This window comes from Juglans microcarpa x Juglans regia, chromosome 3D (genome assembly GCF_004785595.1).
Source record: "Juglans microcarpa x Juglans regia isolate MS1-56 chromosome 3D, Jm3101_v1.0, whole genome shotgun sequence".
Lineage (NCBI taxonomy): Eukaryota > Viridiplantae > Streptophyta > Magnoliopsida > Fagales > Juglandaceae > Juglans > Juglans microcarpa x Juglans regia.
The window spans coordinates 34,049,927-34,065,446 of NC_054598.1; the positions used below are offsets into that span (position 1 = coordinate 34,049,927).

Below are 15,520 nucleotides of genomic sequence, written 5' to 3' on the forward strand. Positions count from 1 at the left end.
GAGAGTTGAAGGAGAGGGATTGATGGATATCTTCACTCGAGACAACGCCATTAAACTCTGGTCATATCACGGGAGGCGCAATGCAAAAGGAAGATTAGGCTCAACTTGGACACAACGTGAGGGCTTCAGAGAGAGAGAGAGAGAGAGAGAGAGTGGGAGAGAGGCAAAGGAGAGGGTTCAATGGATATTTTCACCTGAGATGGCGTCATCGAACGATGGCCACTGGTGCAACACAAAGGGGGAGAGGAGGCACAACCTGGTGCAACGTGAGGGAGGCTTAATTATGATATTTCTATTTTTTTTTTAATTTCAAATGTAAGATACAACTATGTAAAAGAAAAATCACGTGGGTTGGATCGTAGATGGGTTGTAGCCAAAATGTAAGGGTATCATTACCTTTTTTAGATTATCTCAAATGGCTCAAATGTTACCAACTCATTAATACTAAATACTATTTTTTGGAAAAATTCTCTTTTTTTTTTTCTTTGGAAATAAATTTTTTTAATCAACAAATAAGAATTGAGATAGTTTTCAATTATCTTATAAATTAGATTGCCAATTCGGAAACACAAAGAGTAGATCTTATTAGTTTTTGTTGCTTTCATATACATTTATTGGCGTAACACATTTTAACTGATTGTTGATTTAAATGCTAGGTAAATATACGATTATTTTTAATACATAACATTAGAGAAATAATTTATATGATATACAAATTCTGAGTACTCTCTTTAAAAAATGTTAGAGAAGTCCATAACTCATATTTTCGAGTATGATATACAAATTCTGAGTACTCACACATTTTTTCGAAGAAAATGTGTGAGATTTATATACTCTAAGACTCTATGTAGCATTACTCTTCTTATAATATCTTATAATATTTCTCTAGTTTGAATTTTTTGTTCAATCACATTAGTAACTGTAATTGATAAAAAAAATTCACACCAGAAAAATACTAGGTGACAAAGAGATATTATAAAAAAAAAAAATAATAATATTAGATACAGTCATTGGGTCCGTAAGTCTAGCACACTTCTTTTGAAAAAGACTTATCTGAAAAAATTGAGTTATTTCTTGTGAGTCTTATACTAATTTGCTTTTTTAAAAATGAGTGTATGTAACGTGCACAAGCTGAGACTATACAAAGTGATATGCATTAATAATTTAATATTGAAAATCAATTTTAACAAATTTCATAATTAGCGTATCATATTGAATTAGAACAATTTATAAGATTTCTTTAGTAAAAGCTCTCATTCTCACTAGAATAAACATTTCTCCTAGACAATGACACGTGCTTGTTTGGACGCTTGAAGTATCTCAGAATTCTATGAATAATAATGAAATAGTTTGTGAATAGTGGTGAAATATTTGAGTTAAGATGTTTTATTAAGTTTTGAAAAATAAGAGAGAAAAAATTGAATTAAAATATTATAAAGTTAAAAAATTATTTGAATATAATTTTTATTTTGAAAAAAGTGGTATAGATTTTTATGTTTTATTTTGAAGTTTGTAAAAATTGTAATGATTAGATGAAAAAGTAAAAAATTTAAAATTAAAAAATATTTTCTATTTAAGTGATGTTTGAGAAAAAAAATTATGAGAAGTTTTAATATTTTATCATCTCCACGACCGTCTGCCCATCTTGCCCAAAAGCCCCTCACTGCCGGCAACCAACCGGAAAACAAAAAAAAAAAAAAAAAAAAATTGAAAACCCAACTCAGGGGAGGGAGGGAGGGAGGGTTTAAGTTTTAAACCAAACCTAATGTAAAATGATGGCGTTTTGGGAGTTCATTGTCGGGAGTTTAAGTTTTAAATCAAATCTAATGTCATCTTTTTATTAAAAAAAAAGTTTATTTTAATATATGTATATAGATGTAATTGGGCCGGGCGGACCAGCTAAACTCCGGGCGGGCCCGGGCCTTGTCCCCCAGTGCCCAAATGCTTGCTGGCGGATCCATATGCCTACGGGCCCACCCCGCCCATACCTAATTTCGAATCTGTGAAAGCCCCACCCATGTAACCCAGACCCGGCCCATTTCCAATCTGTGAGCACTGGGCACTGAGCACTTGCAGTGCGAACGGTAAACTTCTCTCGAACGGTGCAAGCAAGGGAGCCGAAGAAATTAACCCCTCGCAAAAGCGAAGTAGTCACAAAATGGAGTTTGCGAACAAAGCGGTGAACGCGGCAGTGAAAGCGGCGAACAACAACACGGTGATAAACGTATGTTTGGTGGGGTTTTTCGCAGTGTTGAGCGTGAGATCGGTGAGCCAGCAAAGGGACATCGAAGCCCTGGAGGCCCACAAGGATTCGCTTGCTCAGTCCAACAAGGCAATGAAGAGGACCATGTGGGAGTGGAAGCAACAGCTTTTCGCTGAAGCATCCTCCAATGACTCTCCCCTGGTTCCACTCTCCAGGCTCAAAGCCATCTACGGCGAAGCCCCTGTTTCTCCCCAAATTGGTACTCTTCCCCTCCTTTCCCCCTCTCTCCCTTCTCTCTCTCTCTCTCTTTTTTATGCATAATGTGTATGTATATCCAAGTATGCTTAAGTGTCTTCTTTATGCTTAAACCATGTGAAGGGTTTATGAAAAATAATATCAATTGTTGGGAAATAGGGATGTTTCTCGAGTCCCAAAAAGGCCCTTAACTGTGTAGGTGCAAACACTGAGCTCTATCTGAGAATGGCGTTGAAAGTAATTTTCCTAAGAACCTAAGATGGACGCCTCCTGGCAGTCATGCCTAGATGGTTTATATGACAAGCTATGTTTTACGAAGACAAATAGTCCCAGAAAAATAGAGGACAAAGATCTTTCTATACTTTTGTGACATAATCACACATGACGGTGTGGGAAAAGATCTGTGTTGAAGGTCTTCTCTGGTGATGACAATCTTGTTGCTACAATTTTTAGGGCCTTTTTATTTTTTATTTTTTTATTGGCACCGGTGTCCGGGAACAGCATCATGACTAATCCCAATCCCCAGGGAAAGGGCCTTTTTATTCTTTAGGGCTGGTTTGGATTTAGAGATGAGATGAGATGGTTTTATATGAAAGATGAAAGTTGAAAAATATATTGTTAAAATATTATTTTTTAATATTATTATGGTTTTGAGATTTGAAAAAGTTGAATTGTTTATTATATTTTGTGTGAGAATTTGAGAAAGTTGTAATGACGAGAGAGATGAGATGAAACACTTTCCGAATCCAAACGGGGCCTAAGAGTGATTGAATACGTATGAATCTGGTGCTACTTGGTCGTTCGTTTGGCTTCTCATGACTTAACAGAAATTTGCCCCTTGATCAAGGGATGGTTTGGACTGGAGTGATATAAGGAGGTTAGTGGGATGGTAGATTTGTGCTTGCTTGGTGGAGGGAAGATAACCTTGATTCGCACATACTTGGCATATAAGAGGTATGCTATCCCATTTAAGTAGAAGGATTGGAGATTAGGAGACTTCCAATTCTCATCTTTGGCTGGATGATGTAATGAGGAAGTATATGGTTTGGCATAGATTGGGTCAATGGTGTTGTGTGAAGAAGGGATCGTCATGGGATTGGGTTATGGAGTATTAGGCGTAAGTGTGGAGAATTCTGAAAATGAGTTGCTGCTGATTTTAGTGATGTTCAACAAGTTTGGTACCAGCATGAGGTTTAGTAAGGCAGTGAAGGACTGTTAATTGGAATCTTTTGGTTTATTTTCTAAATGTTCTATGCTTCACAAGTGTTAGTAGGAGATTATGTCTTCCCAAGGTTCTGATGAGCAGTGTTGAGCAAGATTTTCTGATATTGTAGGCACAAGTCATTGGCAAGAAAGTGGATTATGTTTAACGTTACATGACTTGCTGAGTTTTTTTTCATATTCTCCCTTTTGGGATTAGATGGGGTTATGCTCAGGATGGTGGTTGAGATGTTTTATTGTAGTAGAGGATGGACCAATCAAAAAATTGTGGTAGAGGATGGGTTTAGGAAGTATTGCTGTGGGGTATGTTGGAATGCTGTTTCATTATGTGTTCTATGATCAATTTGGAGGGAATGAAAGGCATAGACGTCGAGTGGTGCTGAGCTCTTTCTATTTGAGTTGAACCTTTTTGGTTTTGAGGTTGCTTTGTAAAGCTTGTGGTGGCAGCCAACCATTTTGCTTTCTCATATGTTTTTGAGTTCTTCAAGCTTTAAAACTTTAGGAATTGTTAATTTTTATTGTCTATTTAATAGAGTGGCACTGTAATTACTGTATATTGCCGTGAAATTTGGAAGGATACAGTGGTCCATTTTTTTTTTTATTTGCACTGGGTGTCTGGGAACAGCATCCCGACTAATTTGATAGGGTCCTCGGTCAAGACCCTAGACACCAAGCTGCCGTGCCCCTCTTTGTGCCATGATGACTGAAGTGATCTGCCACTTGCTTGACTGTGATAGCTATGGATGATGTTGGATTAACTCGAATGGGTGTTCAAATGGTGTTGCTGGGCAGAATGCTTATGGGCGTGCGTGCATGCATGCATGTGCAGAGCAGTTGGGTGGTTTAAAGCGGTTGAATGGGCGGTTGGCTGTGGGTTGGTTGAGTGGGTGGTTGGCTGAGGCAGTTTGTGTTGCTTGCAGTTATTCCCTACAAAGTGGGGATGCGGTTATGGCTGGACAAGTGTCTAAGGCTGGGTGTGTGGCTTGAGCAGTTGGCAATAACTGCCAAGTTTGTCCTTGTCCTTGCTCCAAATTCGACTATGGTGGCCTGGTGTAGGCCGAGTGCCCTTCAATGGCCACTGGTGGCTGCCTTATGTGTTGCCCCACTCGAATAGTGCAAATTGATCAGCAAGCAAAGGAGAATGCAATACAATAGACAACAAGCCAAAATACTGAAATACCTCGGAATTGCATTAACGTAAGGGAAACAAAGATAACAACGGATTACCCCGATTCACGAATTGCACAGGGATAGTCTTCTCCTTTGGGATTCACGCATTGCACCCAATGGAGCCTAAATGTCAGAGCACATGAGTGCCTTCAAAAGCTTACAAGTCAAATTGTTCAAATGCTCAAAGATAAAAGATGCAATGGCCTAATGCCTTACTATACTAGAATTCAAACAATAATGATTACAAAGAAGATAATGGTTGCTGGTTTCACGCCTCTTGGATGAGATCTCATGCCGTTGGTGAGCCATGGGTGGCTTTGATGAGTCCACGGCTTGGGCTGCTTGCTGGTGTGCATGGGTCTTCAGGTTGGCCTGTTGGTCTGGCCCTGGTTGGTCCTTGGTCCCTGCATGTGTAGCCTAGGTTGTGTGGGCTGGGTGCTGTTGGAGTGTCGCTGGGTGTGGGCTTGAGTGTGGTAGGCTGTTGCATGGCCTAGGCTAGAGAGGCCCGAGTGTTGGTCTGCATGGCCCAGGGTAATAGGGTCGGGCGTTGAACAACATGGCTCAGGCCGTGGGGCCTGGGTGTTGGTCGGCATGGCCCTGGCCAAGGCTAGGGCATTGAGCAACAAGGCCCTGGCCAAGGCCAGGGCATTGAGCGGCATGCCAGCTTGCATGAACTTGCTGGACAGCCGCGCTGTCAATTCCAAATTGGATGTGCATGTGCATACTGTGCTGGCACCCAGGCCGTGCATGTGTGATGTGCTCATGCACAGGCCATGCATGAGCGCGGTGTGTGCACGTAGCCCATGCGTGCACACTAGGTGTGCGCGTAGTCTGGCTGCGTGCTGAGTAGGGTTTGACAACCTCGCTTGCCCGCGCTGACTGTGCACTGCCTGCTTGAGGGTGACCGTGGCCTAGCATTCTCCAAGGGTTCGGTCCATGGGCAATCAAGCCATGCCAACAGAGCCCTCGATGGGTTGTTTGGGCATGACAAGGTGCTTGTCAAGTCATGGCCCGTAGCCTTTTGTCTTGGGGTTTAAACATAATCCCCCGGGGGTGCACTAGCCCTCGGCAAGGAGTTTTCCGCAAATTCACCTAGGGTAATTCAAGGGAAAAATCTCCTAGTCTGATGGCCCCTAGAGATTGTTTGCACCCAGTAGGATTTGAACTTGGACCTTGGAGGGGAGCATGCTACCAAAACCAAGGCCTTTACCACTTGAGCCAACCCGTAGGGGTCCATTTATATAACCACTTTATGGATCATTTGAATACTAAGAGCACTCACAATGGGTTTTGTAAAACCCATTTTTATGTAAAATTTGAAGAAAAGTAGCTTAAAACTGCCTCCAACGGATCATTTATTTTCGAATGTTTTTTACATTTTACTACAGTGTTCAGCTACATGTAGCGTGAACTGTTCACAAATGTAAAAATATTTTATTTATTTATTCTCTTTTCATGTACTTTATCTCTCACAATAATTTCTCTCTCTTTGTATTTTTTTTCCAACAAACTATTAAATAATATAATATAAAGAAAAAATAGATAAACTGATGTATGATATTTTGTAAAAGTTAGTATGTAGAATAGAAAAAGTGAGTTTTGGTGATGTATTTTAAAGGAGAAGATACATAAACCATTGGGAGTGCTCTAATGATCCATAAAGTTCTGATCAGCAGTGTTGAGCAAGATCTTCTGATATTGTACGCACAAGTCATTGGCAAGACGGTGGATTATGTTTTTTGTTGTATGACTTGCTGGGATTTTTTCATATTCTCCCTTTTGGGATTAGATGGGGTTATGCCCAAAACGGTGGTTGAGATGTTTTATTGTGGTAGAGGATGGGTTCAGGAAGTATTGCGCTGTGGGGTATGTTGGAATGATGTTTCATTATGTGTTCTATATGATGCAATTTGGAGCGAATGCAAGGCATAGACGTCTAGTGGTATTGAGCTCTTTCTATTTGAGTTGAACCGTTTGGTTTTGAGGTTGCTTTGTAAAGCTTGTGGTGGCAGCGAACCATTTTGCTTTCTCATATGTTTTTGAGTTCTTCAAGCTTTAAAACTTTAGGAATTGTTATTGTCTATTTAATAGTGATGCGCTGTAACTACTGTATATTGCCATGAAATTTGGAAGGATACACGGTGGTCCATTTATACAACCACTTGATGGATCATTTGCCTTATAAATGCGTGCACTTTTATGGATGTTCCAGGGGATGCACTTACGGAAGATGCAAGCTCATCTGCCTCTAAATTTGTAGTCTGAAGTCATATTTGCCAATTTTTGGAGATGCAAGAAATTCAGGCACATTGGATCCTTGACAGGCACCCGGAACTTGGAAGATGAAAGGTCAATTGGATTTGTATTATTACACTTTTGTATTATTCCTAGTTAAAAAATTACTCCAAAAAATCTTGGATTAGTTCTATAAAGTCCATCATTTGGGAGGACAGCAAAATAATCAAGCCGCTGGGTTTTGTTCTTTTTGTAAACCTCATTTGGTTATAGAGTTTATGTGAGAAGTCATGTTTATTGTTGTTATTGTTAAGCTACATGCACATCCAATAGCTCTTCTAAATCAGTCATTTAAGTTGGAGCATTTTGGCAATCATATCCACGTCTACAAAAGAAAATTCTAAACATGGAACAATTTGAAACGAGAAGCACATCATGGCAAGCTCTTGAATATACAATGCTTTCCGAAGTAAGGCGGGCTTTATGTCTGCTGCAGCCTCACTTTGAACTGTGGTACTACTTTCGAAAAGGGGAGAGAGAGAGAGAGGAGCCAAGCTTCTCCACCTCTCCCAGACGATTTTGGTTTTGGAGAAGGACTTGGGTATTGTGAATGGGGGAGACGTTGAGAGAGAATAATGGACTCTTTAGCTATCTATTAATTTCATAATGTAGGATTTTTAGATGACCCATTTAATTAAACTGGTCGAAGTTAAATCATGTTACAAGTTATGATAAAAATTATCAGCACCTAATATTGTTGTCGGTGTTAGGGTTGTGTCAAATCCAGTTAACCTTAATCCAACCTAATTAATTAAAATGAGTTGCCAAGATTCTTTAGACCAAATGACATAAGGTCTAGTCTCAGTTTCGTTTGCTTTATAAATACATCTCAATTCATTATTACAAAATTTTTAAATTCTAATACAAAATATAATAAACAATTTAACTTTTTTAAATTTTAAAATAATAATAATATTAATAAATAATATTCTAATAATATTTTATCATATCACACAACTCAGTTTAATATCCAAACACAATGTAAATGGGAGAACGGTTTGAACCCCAATCCCTAGTTTCAAAAATAATAATAATAGTAATGATAAAATGAGTTAGACCCCTCAACCTAAACTGGTTAATTTTGTGTTAAAATAGTGTAAAAAATCATCAACCCATGAGTTCAATTCATTTAATGTTTCATTTACTTTTGTAAAGATCAGAGCAAAGACCAAGTCGTTTTCCGTTATAAATTCAGAGGATAAAATTCAATACGCCATCCACTAGACTGTGATGTTTGTTCTTCTTCCACTTATGCGTTCAACCTTGTGTGGATTATTCAACGAAAGTCTAAAAAGTTACTTATAGTGGAGATCCATGGTTCCATGTGCAATGTGGCCTAAACTTACGTTCCAAGATAAATGCTCTATGTATTAAAAAAAGGAAAATTATATATATTATACTATTATCATACTTTCATCGTACTAAATAAGATATAACACGTTTATTACTATTAAATAATTATTTATTACATACTTCTTTATCATTTAATAGTAATGAATGTGTCACATACTACTTAGTATAATCAAAATAGGATGAGAGCGTGGTGTATAGCATTACTCGAGTCTAACATCCAAACACTCAACTGTCAAATTACTAAACTCATGTCAACTCAAAACTTTTTTACACATGAGACCCACAACTTTTTTTAACTTCTCATAAATATATCTAAAACTCATTTTAATATCCAAAGACATCTAAACTAATCTTAGGTGGGCTTCACAAAACTTAATTCACCATTTCAACTCACTACTATTTATAAAGAACTCAACTCATCTCAACTCAACTCAAAATTCAAACATAGCCAAATCTTTTTGGGGGTTCAAACGATATAAAACTCAAAATATTAAGCCAAAAATTATAAAAAAAATAAGAATAATTCTTCTTGCAGTCCCCGAATGCGGGACTGCAATGCAGTCCTTTAATGAAACGTTACGTTTCATTAAAAGAGCAAAACGCAACGTTTTATTAAATGCAAAGAAACCAATCCCCAGAGGCAGGCCTCGGCTCCTTTCAGTGTTGTCTCTCATTCATTTCAGACCCCTTCATCACCCAGACCAAGCCAATCGCGCACGAAGCCCCCCATCGCGCACGCACACGAACAGCGCCGTCGTCGTGCTGAAGCCCCCCATCGCGCACGAACAGCGCCGTCGCCGTGCCCAAGCCCATCGTGCAGTGCCGTCGCCATCTCCGTCTACATCGCGCAGCGTGGCCATCTCCATCTTGGTGAGGATTTCCCCGAATGCGATTTGAGCGTGAATTTTTCTGGTCTGAGCGTGAATCTTGACTTGGTTCTGTTCATAATTCTTCTCGTTTTTTATCTGTAAGATTGGTTTTGCTTGGTTGTAAATTTGTGTTAAGATATTTACTTGTTAGTAGAAAATACTTCTGGTTTAGAAATGCACTCTACGTGTTTGTTGAAATTTGTGAATGGGTTCCGATTTGGTAATTTATGCTAAGAGATGGCATAAATTATTAATTGAATACTTCTGGTAACTTATTAATTGAATACTAAGAGATGGCACATTAATGAATGAATAATTTCAAAAATAGCTGAAACTTAACATATTCTATTTTAGTAGCAGTGGTTAAAGCAGTCCATATGCATCGTGTGTCCACACTTCAATAACTTAAGTGGCTTTGATCGAGTGAAAAAGATACTGTCAGCATAAATTAGAACAGAAAACTCATCTTTAACTTTTAAAAAATTCACATCTGAAAGCATGAATCTCAGAGCAGAAATTATTCATGGAGTTCTACACACACGAGTGATTATCAAGAATAGCTTCATTATCAAGAATGATGAAACAGTTTTATGCTATTCACAGTGTAAAATATCATTTTGTGTACATGTGCTGGTGAAAATTGAAATACAAATCATTATCTTGTTTATGCCTTGCATTTGTTTGAGGCACATTCCATTAGTGAATAGTTAAGAGTGCAGTCCTTACTGCTACTGTTAAATTATTGGCATATTCTCCTTAAATTATTTATCCAATGTTATGCAAAATTTCTTCAATATTATTGAACACTTCAACAACAATGGACTTTTGGTGTCTTCTCTCTCATGGTCCTAGTGCATAAATTATCGACTGGGAGACCAAACACGTAAAGATATTAACTTTTATCTTAACTTTTATCTATTTTTTATGTAGGCATAACACATTTTCAGCATTACACAGCTTCAAGAATTGTGTAAAATTTTTGATACGCAATGTCTTCATTGCGTTCTTCATCTTCTTCGAATCATGCTCCAAAATGTCTATGCGGAGAGATGGCACGTTTAAAATTATCGAAAACAACCAAAAATCCAAGCCGACCTTTTTATTCTTGTCCAAATTACAATAGAGAGGTAACACTAAAAAATTTTAAACAATACAAAGGTTACATTTATCAAATATTGTTGTATTAATTGTACTTTCTTACACTAATTAGGTGTTTGCTGCAGGGAAGGTCATACTGCGAGTACTTTTTATGGGCAGATATTGAAATAGAAAATGAAGGAAAAGTTGCGTGCGAAAGAGAGCGTCGTCTCCAAAAGAGAAAGGAAGAACTCCAAAAATGGGAGGAAGAACTCCGAAAGAGGGAGGAAGAACTCCGAAAGAGGGAGGAAGAACTCCAACGTGCAAGGGTACAAATGCAAAAATTGAAAGATGACATCCAAAATGATCAGGATGAGCTTCATGGTGTAATGAAAGATATTAATCATACAAGCATACGACCCTGCGTGTATTGGGGACTTGCAATTCTAATATTTTGTTGTTGGATAGGATCAAGAACAGTTACAAATTAGTAGCAGTGTATATCAAACTGTGTAATGTTGTTAAGTATGTTGTAATAGATATGTTTACAACCTTTATCAATATTGTAATACTCAAACCCATCAGACTTGTGAACATTATGAATGGTTATGAGAAGTATTTTTCTTGCACTATATTTCATGTATTTTGTTCTACATTGAATAAAACCCATGAGATTATAACTTTGAACCAACACTTTTATCAACACTTTAACTTGATAACATATCTCATACCCATAACATAATTCATACTCTTAAAATGATATAAATATCCAATCTTATAACAATACACCAAGTTTACAACAATGCAAAGTAGAGTTATACAACTGAAGTTATGAGCTTTTGTCAACATAACAGTCTACAACGTCTTCAAATCATTACTTCTTTGATGGGGGCAGCAGTCTACCATGTCTTTCATCAATCATCGAGAGGGTCAGGACATGCGAAGTTCGCCTGCAAGTAATTTAAAATATTTTGTAAAACATCATGCAAAACTCAGCATTATTTGTTCAAAATATAGAGAAAAAAGAATATTATTTAACATTTACCTGAGAAATAACGCTTTGTTGTGTACCAGGTAGTTGCGAAACAATAGCTTCTGGTGTGTCGTGCAGTATTACCGATTCTGTGGGGTTTAATACATCTTCCGTCCGCGATGGGGCCTACATTTGAATACATAAACAAATGACAAAATCATATTATTTAAATCTTCCATACATTTGTTAAAACTATATCAAAATCATATTATTTAAATCTTCCATACATTATTTCTTTGTCGCTTGCCACTAGCCTTTTTATTTTTGGTTTGTAACTTCTCTATTGTAGGTTGTCTCCTCTTTGATGGCGGCCTGCCTTTGCCTCTGACAACATGAGGGCTCAACACTTTCTTCGAACTCCCAGTTTCGGCATCAATGGAAGCATGAGTGCTTGCAACTGTGGCTTGAGGCTTCGATTAGTGTAAATTTCATTCATCGCCTTTAGCTTTTGTGTCATGTCCAAAGAATTATCTTCGCTTTCACATGCATTTGTAGCTACTTGGAAACATAATTTTATCAAACCAGAGTACCGACTAGCAGCTGGTTTACCACTCAAGTCATCGTAACTGCTTCGAATGAGAGCATATCTACGTTTAATGTCCTTCCTCCACCTCTCCATAATGTATTTTTCTGGCAACACTTGGACATCCCTTGCAGCAAAAATTGAGAGAATGTGCCTACATATAATCCCTCTCATCTCAAATAGTCCACACATGCACTTTGCCTCACACTCATCTTCATTGAAGTATGCCTGCAAAGTTGACTTCTTGATGCCGTCTTCAACTACCCTTTGGTCATTAACTTGATACGTGGTAATTGCCCCTTCTGTTTTTATGACAACACAATGAGAGTAGATAATTCCCATTACTTCTGACTGCACTTCCTTAAATTTAGAATTCGTGTACACTGCTTGGAATTTTTCCTCCACAGGTAAATGAGTTATACAAGGGACTGTGCAATTGAATGAGTGGAAATCCGCTGCCATCTCATTTTCTACTTTCTTCCTCAGTGCATTGTCGAATTGATCAACGAATTCTTTCAACATAGTCCCTGAATGAACATATCCATCAAAAAAGGCATTCATGCTCTCACTCCTCTGAGTTGTGCTCATCCCAGCCCAAAATGTATTTTTCAAATATACGGGAACCCAATACATTCGCTCACTATAGAGACTTTGAAGCCATGCATTTTCCTTCAAATTGTAAGTGTTAATAAAAACCTCCCAAGACTTCTCAAACTCGTCAGAAGTCTGAGAATCATAAACACATCTCTGCAATGCACTTTTCAACCCACACTTAAATTCAGTATGTGAGCCCAACTTCTCTGGTAGTTTTCTCATTATGTGCCACAAACAGTATCTATGCCGGGTATTTGGAAAGACTATTGCAATAGCATTTTTCATGGCCCTGTCTTGATCAGTGATGATAGCTTTTGGCGCCCTCCCATCCATACATTTCAACCAAGTGTCAAATAACCAAACAAATGTTTCAGTATTTTCACTTGATATCAAGCCTGCTCCCAAAAGTATTGACTGTCCATGGTGGTTAACACCAACAAACGGAGCAAATGGCATGCCATATCTATTTGTTAGGTATGTTGTATCAAATGTCACAACATCTCCAAAATAATCATATGCTGCTCTGCTGCGTGCATCGGCCCAAAAGACATTTTTTAATCGACCATTATCATCCAAATCTATCGATGAGTAAAACCCATCATTCTTATACTGCATCCTCTCAAAATAACCACGAAGTGCATCAGCACCTCCTTTGCCAAGTCTAAGGTGGCGAGCCTTGTCTATATAATTTCTTGCATCTTTTTCAATAAATGGAAGTTTCTCAAAACCACCAGCCTCGACAACCAATGCGTTAAAACTTTTGGCCATACCTATGCCTGCCTTGTCGTTAATATCTAACTGCCTCTTCACAGAATCATCAATTGCTCGATTACATCTAAAAAATCTTGCCTTTTGTGGACTTAACCCATGGTTATGTGCATTGCAAACAGTAGTTATACGTAAGACACCATCAGCCAAAACTGCATTAATTCTCGCCTTACAATCAGTCTTTGTTGTCGGGCGTGGTTTAGAAATGTTGGTAATACGTTTCCTTGCCTTACCACCACGAGCACACCCAAGTGTTATATATCTAACACTCCCATCATCTTCACTTTTACTTCTTTGGGTCATTATGCCAAATCCAGCCTGTCTCCCATATTGCTTGTAGTAGTAAATGAGTTCTTTCTTAGTTTTAAAAAACATCCCCGGCGTTGGCTCTGAAATCCCATCTTCATCATTTCCCGGTGTTGGTTCCGAAACCCCATCATCATCATTTCCCGACGTTGGCTCTGAAACTCCATCATCATTATTTCCTAGCGTTGGCTCTAAAACCACATCATCATCATCATTCCCCAGCATTACACCATGATTATCAATCACTACCTCATCATCTCTCACATTTGGGGGATCCATATAATTACTGCTTTCGGAAAAAAACAGTGATCGCCTAGTAGATGTGCATTCTTCCCCTTTCTCCATCAGCAACAATCTTCATATATTTAAAGCACAACATGAAAGTAAAAAAAAAAAAAAAAAATTAAAGCACAACAAATTAGCAACATTTACATAAAAATCTAACCACAGCATATGATAAATTTAGCTGGTACACAAGAAAAAACATGCTGCAAGTTCATAGTCTATATAAGTTCAGAAATCGATCTATAAGATCCATCTGTATATTGACCATTGCAAATTATTGTGCTACATAGGTCCTAAATAAAAAACTAGAAACGCTACGAAATTGTAGAAATATGTCAAGAAGTTAGTATTGCAGATGCTCATTCATCTTCCAGATAATTATAACGCAATGAGGTCTCCATGCATGCCAACAAGAACAGCAGCACAAGCAACATTTTGGATTTAAAGTCCAATAAAGTAAAGAATGGCAATTGATAAAAAATAAACATATCCAATCCTTTCGAAATTAACCATATGCCCACCAAAAGGGAATCTAGAAGTCTTGATGATATCCAGCACAATAGATGGAGTTAGATTAACAAATAGGATGAGAAGAAAAAATGTAAAAATTACCAATTTCTTTCTTTGATAAAAAAAAAAAAAAAAGAGTGAGAGGGAGGAACGTAAACAGTATTTTGGTATAACAAATGGAGATTAATTGATAGAGTACTATATAGCTAATAACAAATAACATCACAATCCTTTCTTCAACATAAACACAAGCAGCTTTCGCAAGAATTCCAGAACTATCAGACAATAAAAATGCAGGACCCATCCAAAAGTCAAAGATGATATGTTAGAGAACGAACATCTACAAATGATATTTTCAGGAAATGATAAGAATGCTAAAAAATGGAGAAGCTATTAACAGAGATAAGAGTGCAGCTGAAACTTGACCATAAGATTCTCAAGAACTTAAGTGCTTTGCCTCTTGATTTTGTTCATGAATGATTACTCTGTATTTATACAAACTAATTCACCAATAAAAAATCAGATCCCTAAAAATCAGATTGTCCATCCTAAAACATGATTATTCTATATTTATACAGACTAATTTAGCAAACAAAATTCAGCAAGCAACCAAAACCCAGCAGTAGGTAAAACAACCCATGATATGTATGTAAATAAACAAGTGCAGATCAAGGTTTTTACCAAGGAGGTCATCGGCAATCGGCAGTCGATGGTGCAGAAGGCATTCCGTCCGTTGGTGGAGAAGGCGTTTCGTCCGTCGATGGTGGGTTGAAGGTCCTCTTCTCGATGGTGGAGGAGTGATTCGTTCGGATCGATGGGCATGCACAGCGCAGAGGGAAAACGTAAGAGCAGGGGGTGCGAGATTTGAATTTGGTTCCAATTTTCGTGCAGATTTATGTTCTAGATAAGGAAGGTTAATTTGGTCAATTCATAAATTAAAATGGGGATAAGATGGACATTTCATAGACCAGGACTGCAATACAGTCCTCTTAAGAGGACTGTATATAGAACTACTCAAAAAATAAAGACCTTGTCGTTTTGTTTCATTAAGCCCTTAT

The 15,520-nt window shown here is 37.8% G+C and overlaps 3 protein-coding genes across 4 annotated transcripts; 2 read left to right on the forward strand and 1 right to left on the reverse strand.

The window, feature by feature from the left end:
* The first annotated feature begins 2,075 nt into the window (after positions 1-2,075).
* Positions 2,076-7,148, forward strand: LOC121256615. The gene is made up of 2 exons (XM_041157455.1): positions 2,076-2,462; positions 7,062-7,148. Exons 1-2 carry the CDS (start codon positions 2,159-2,161, stop codon positions 7,112-7,114), a joined length of 357 nt encoding a protein of 118 aa, XP_041013389.1. The 5' UTR covers positions 2,076-2,158; the 3' UTR covers positions 7,115-7,148.
* A 1,872-nt stretch (positions 7,149-9,020) lies between these two features.
* LOC121254079 lies at positions 9,021-11,000 on the forward strand. Of its 2 annotated transcripts, none has more exons than XR_005938572.1 (2): positions 9,021-9,367; positions 10,297-10,560. XR_005938572.1 is itself a non-coding variant. In XM_041154041.1 (2 exons), the coding sequence occupies exons 1-2, from the start codon at positions 9,053-9,055 to the stop codon at positions 10,932-10,934; spliced, it is 660 nt and encodes a 219-aa protein (XP_041009975.1). In that variant the 5' UTR covers positions 9,021-9,052; the 3' UTR covers positions 10,935-11,000. The 2 variants fall into 2 exon arrangements, 1 of the variants encoding a protein (XP_041009975.1); XM_041154041.1 differs by lacking the exon at positions 10,297-10,560 and adding an exon at positions 10,590-11,000.
* An 816-nt stretch (positions 11,001-11,816) lies between these two features.
* LOC121255252 (protein FAR1-RELATED SEQUENCE 5-like) lies at positions 11,817-14,012 on the reverse strand. The gene has a single exon (XM_041155527.1). The coding sequence runs from the start codon at positions 14,010-14,012 to the stop codon at positions 11,817-11,819; it is 2,196 nt and encodes a 731-aa protein (XP_041011461.1).
* Between the last annotated feature and the right edge of the window lie 1,508 nt (positions 14,013-15,520).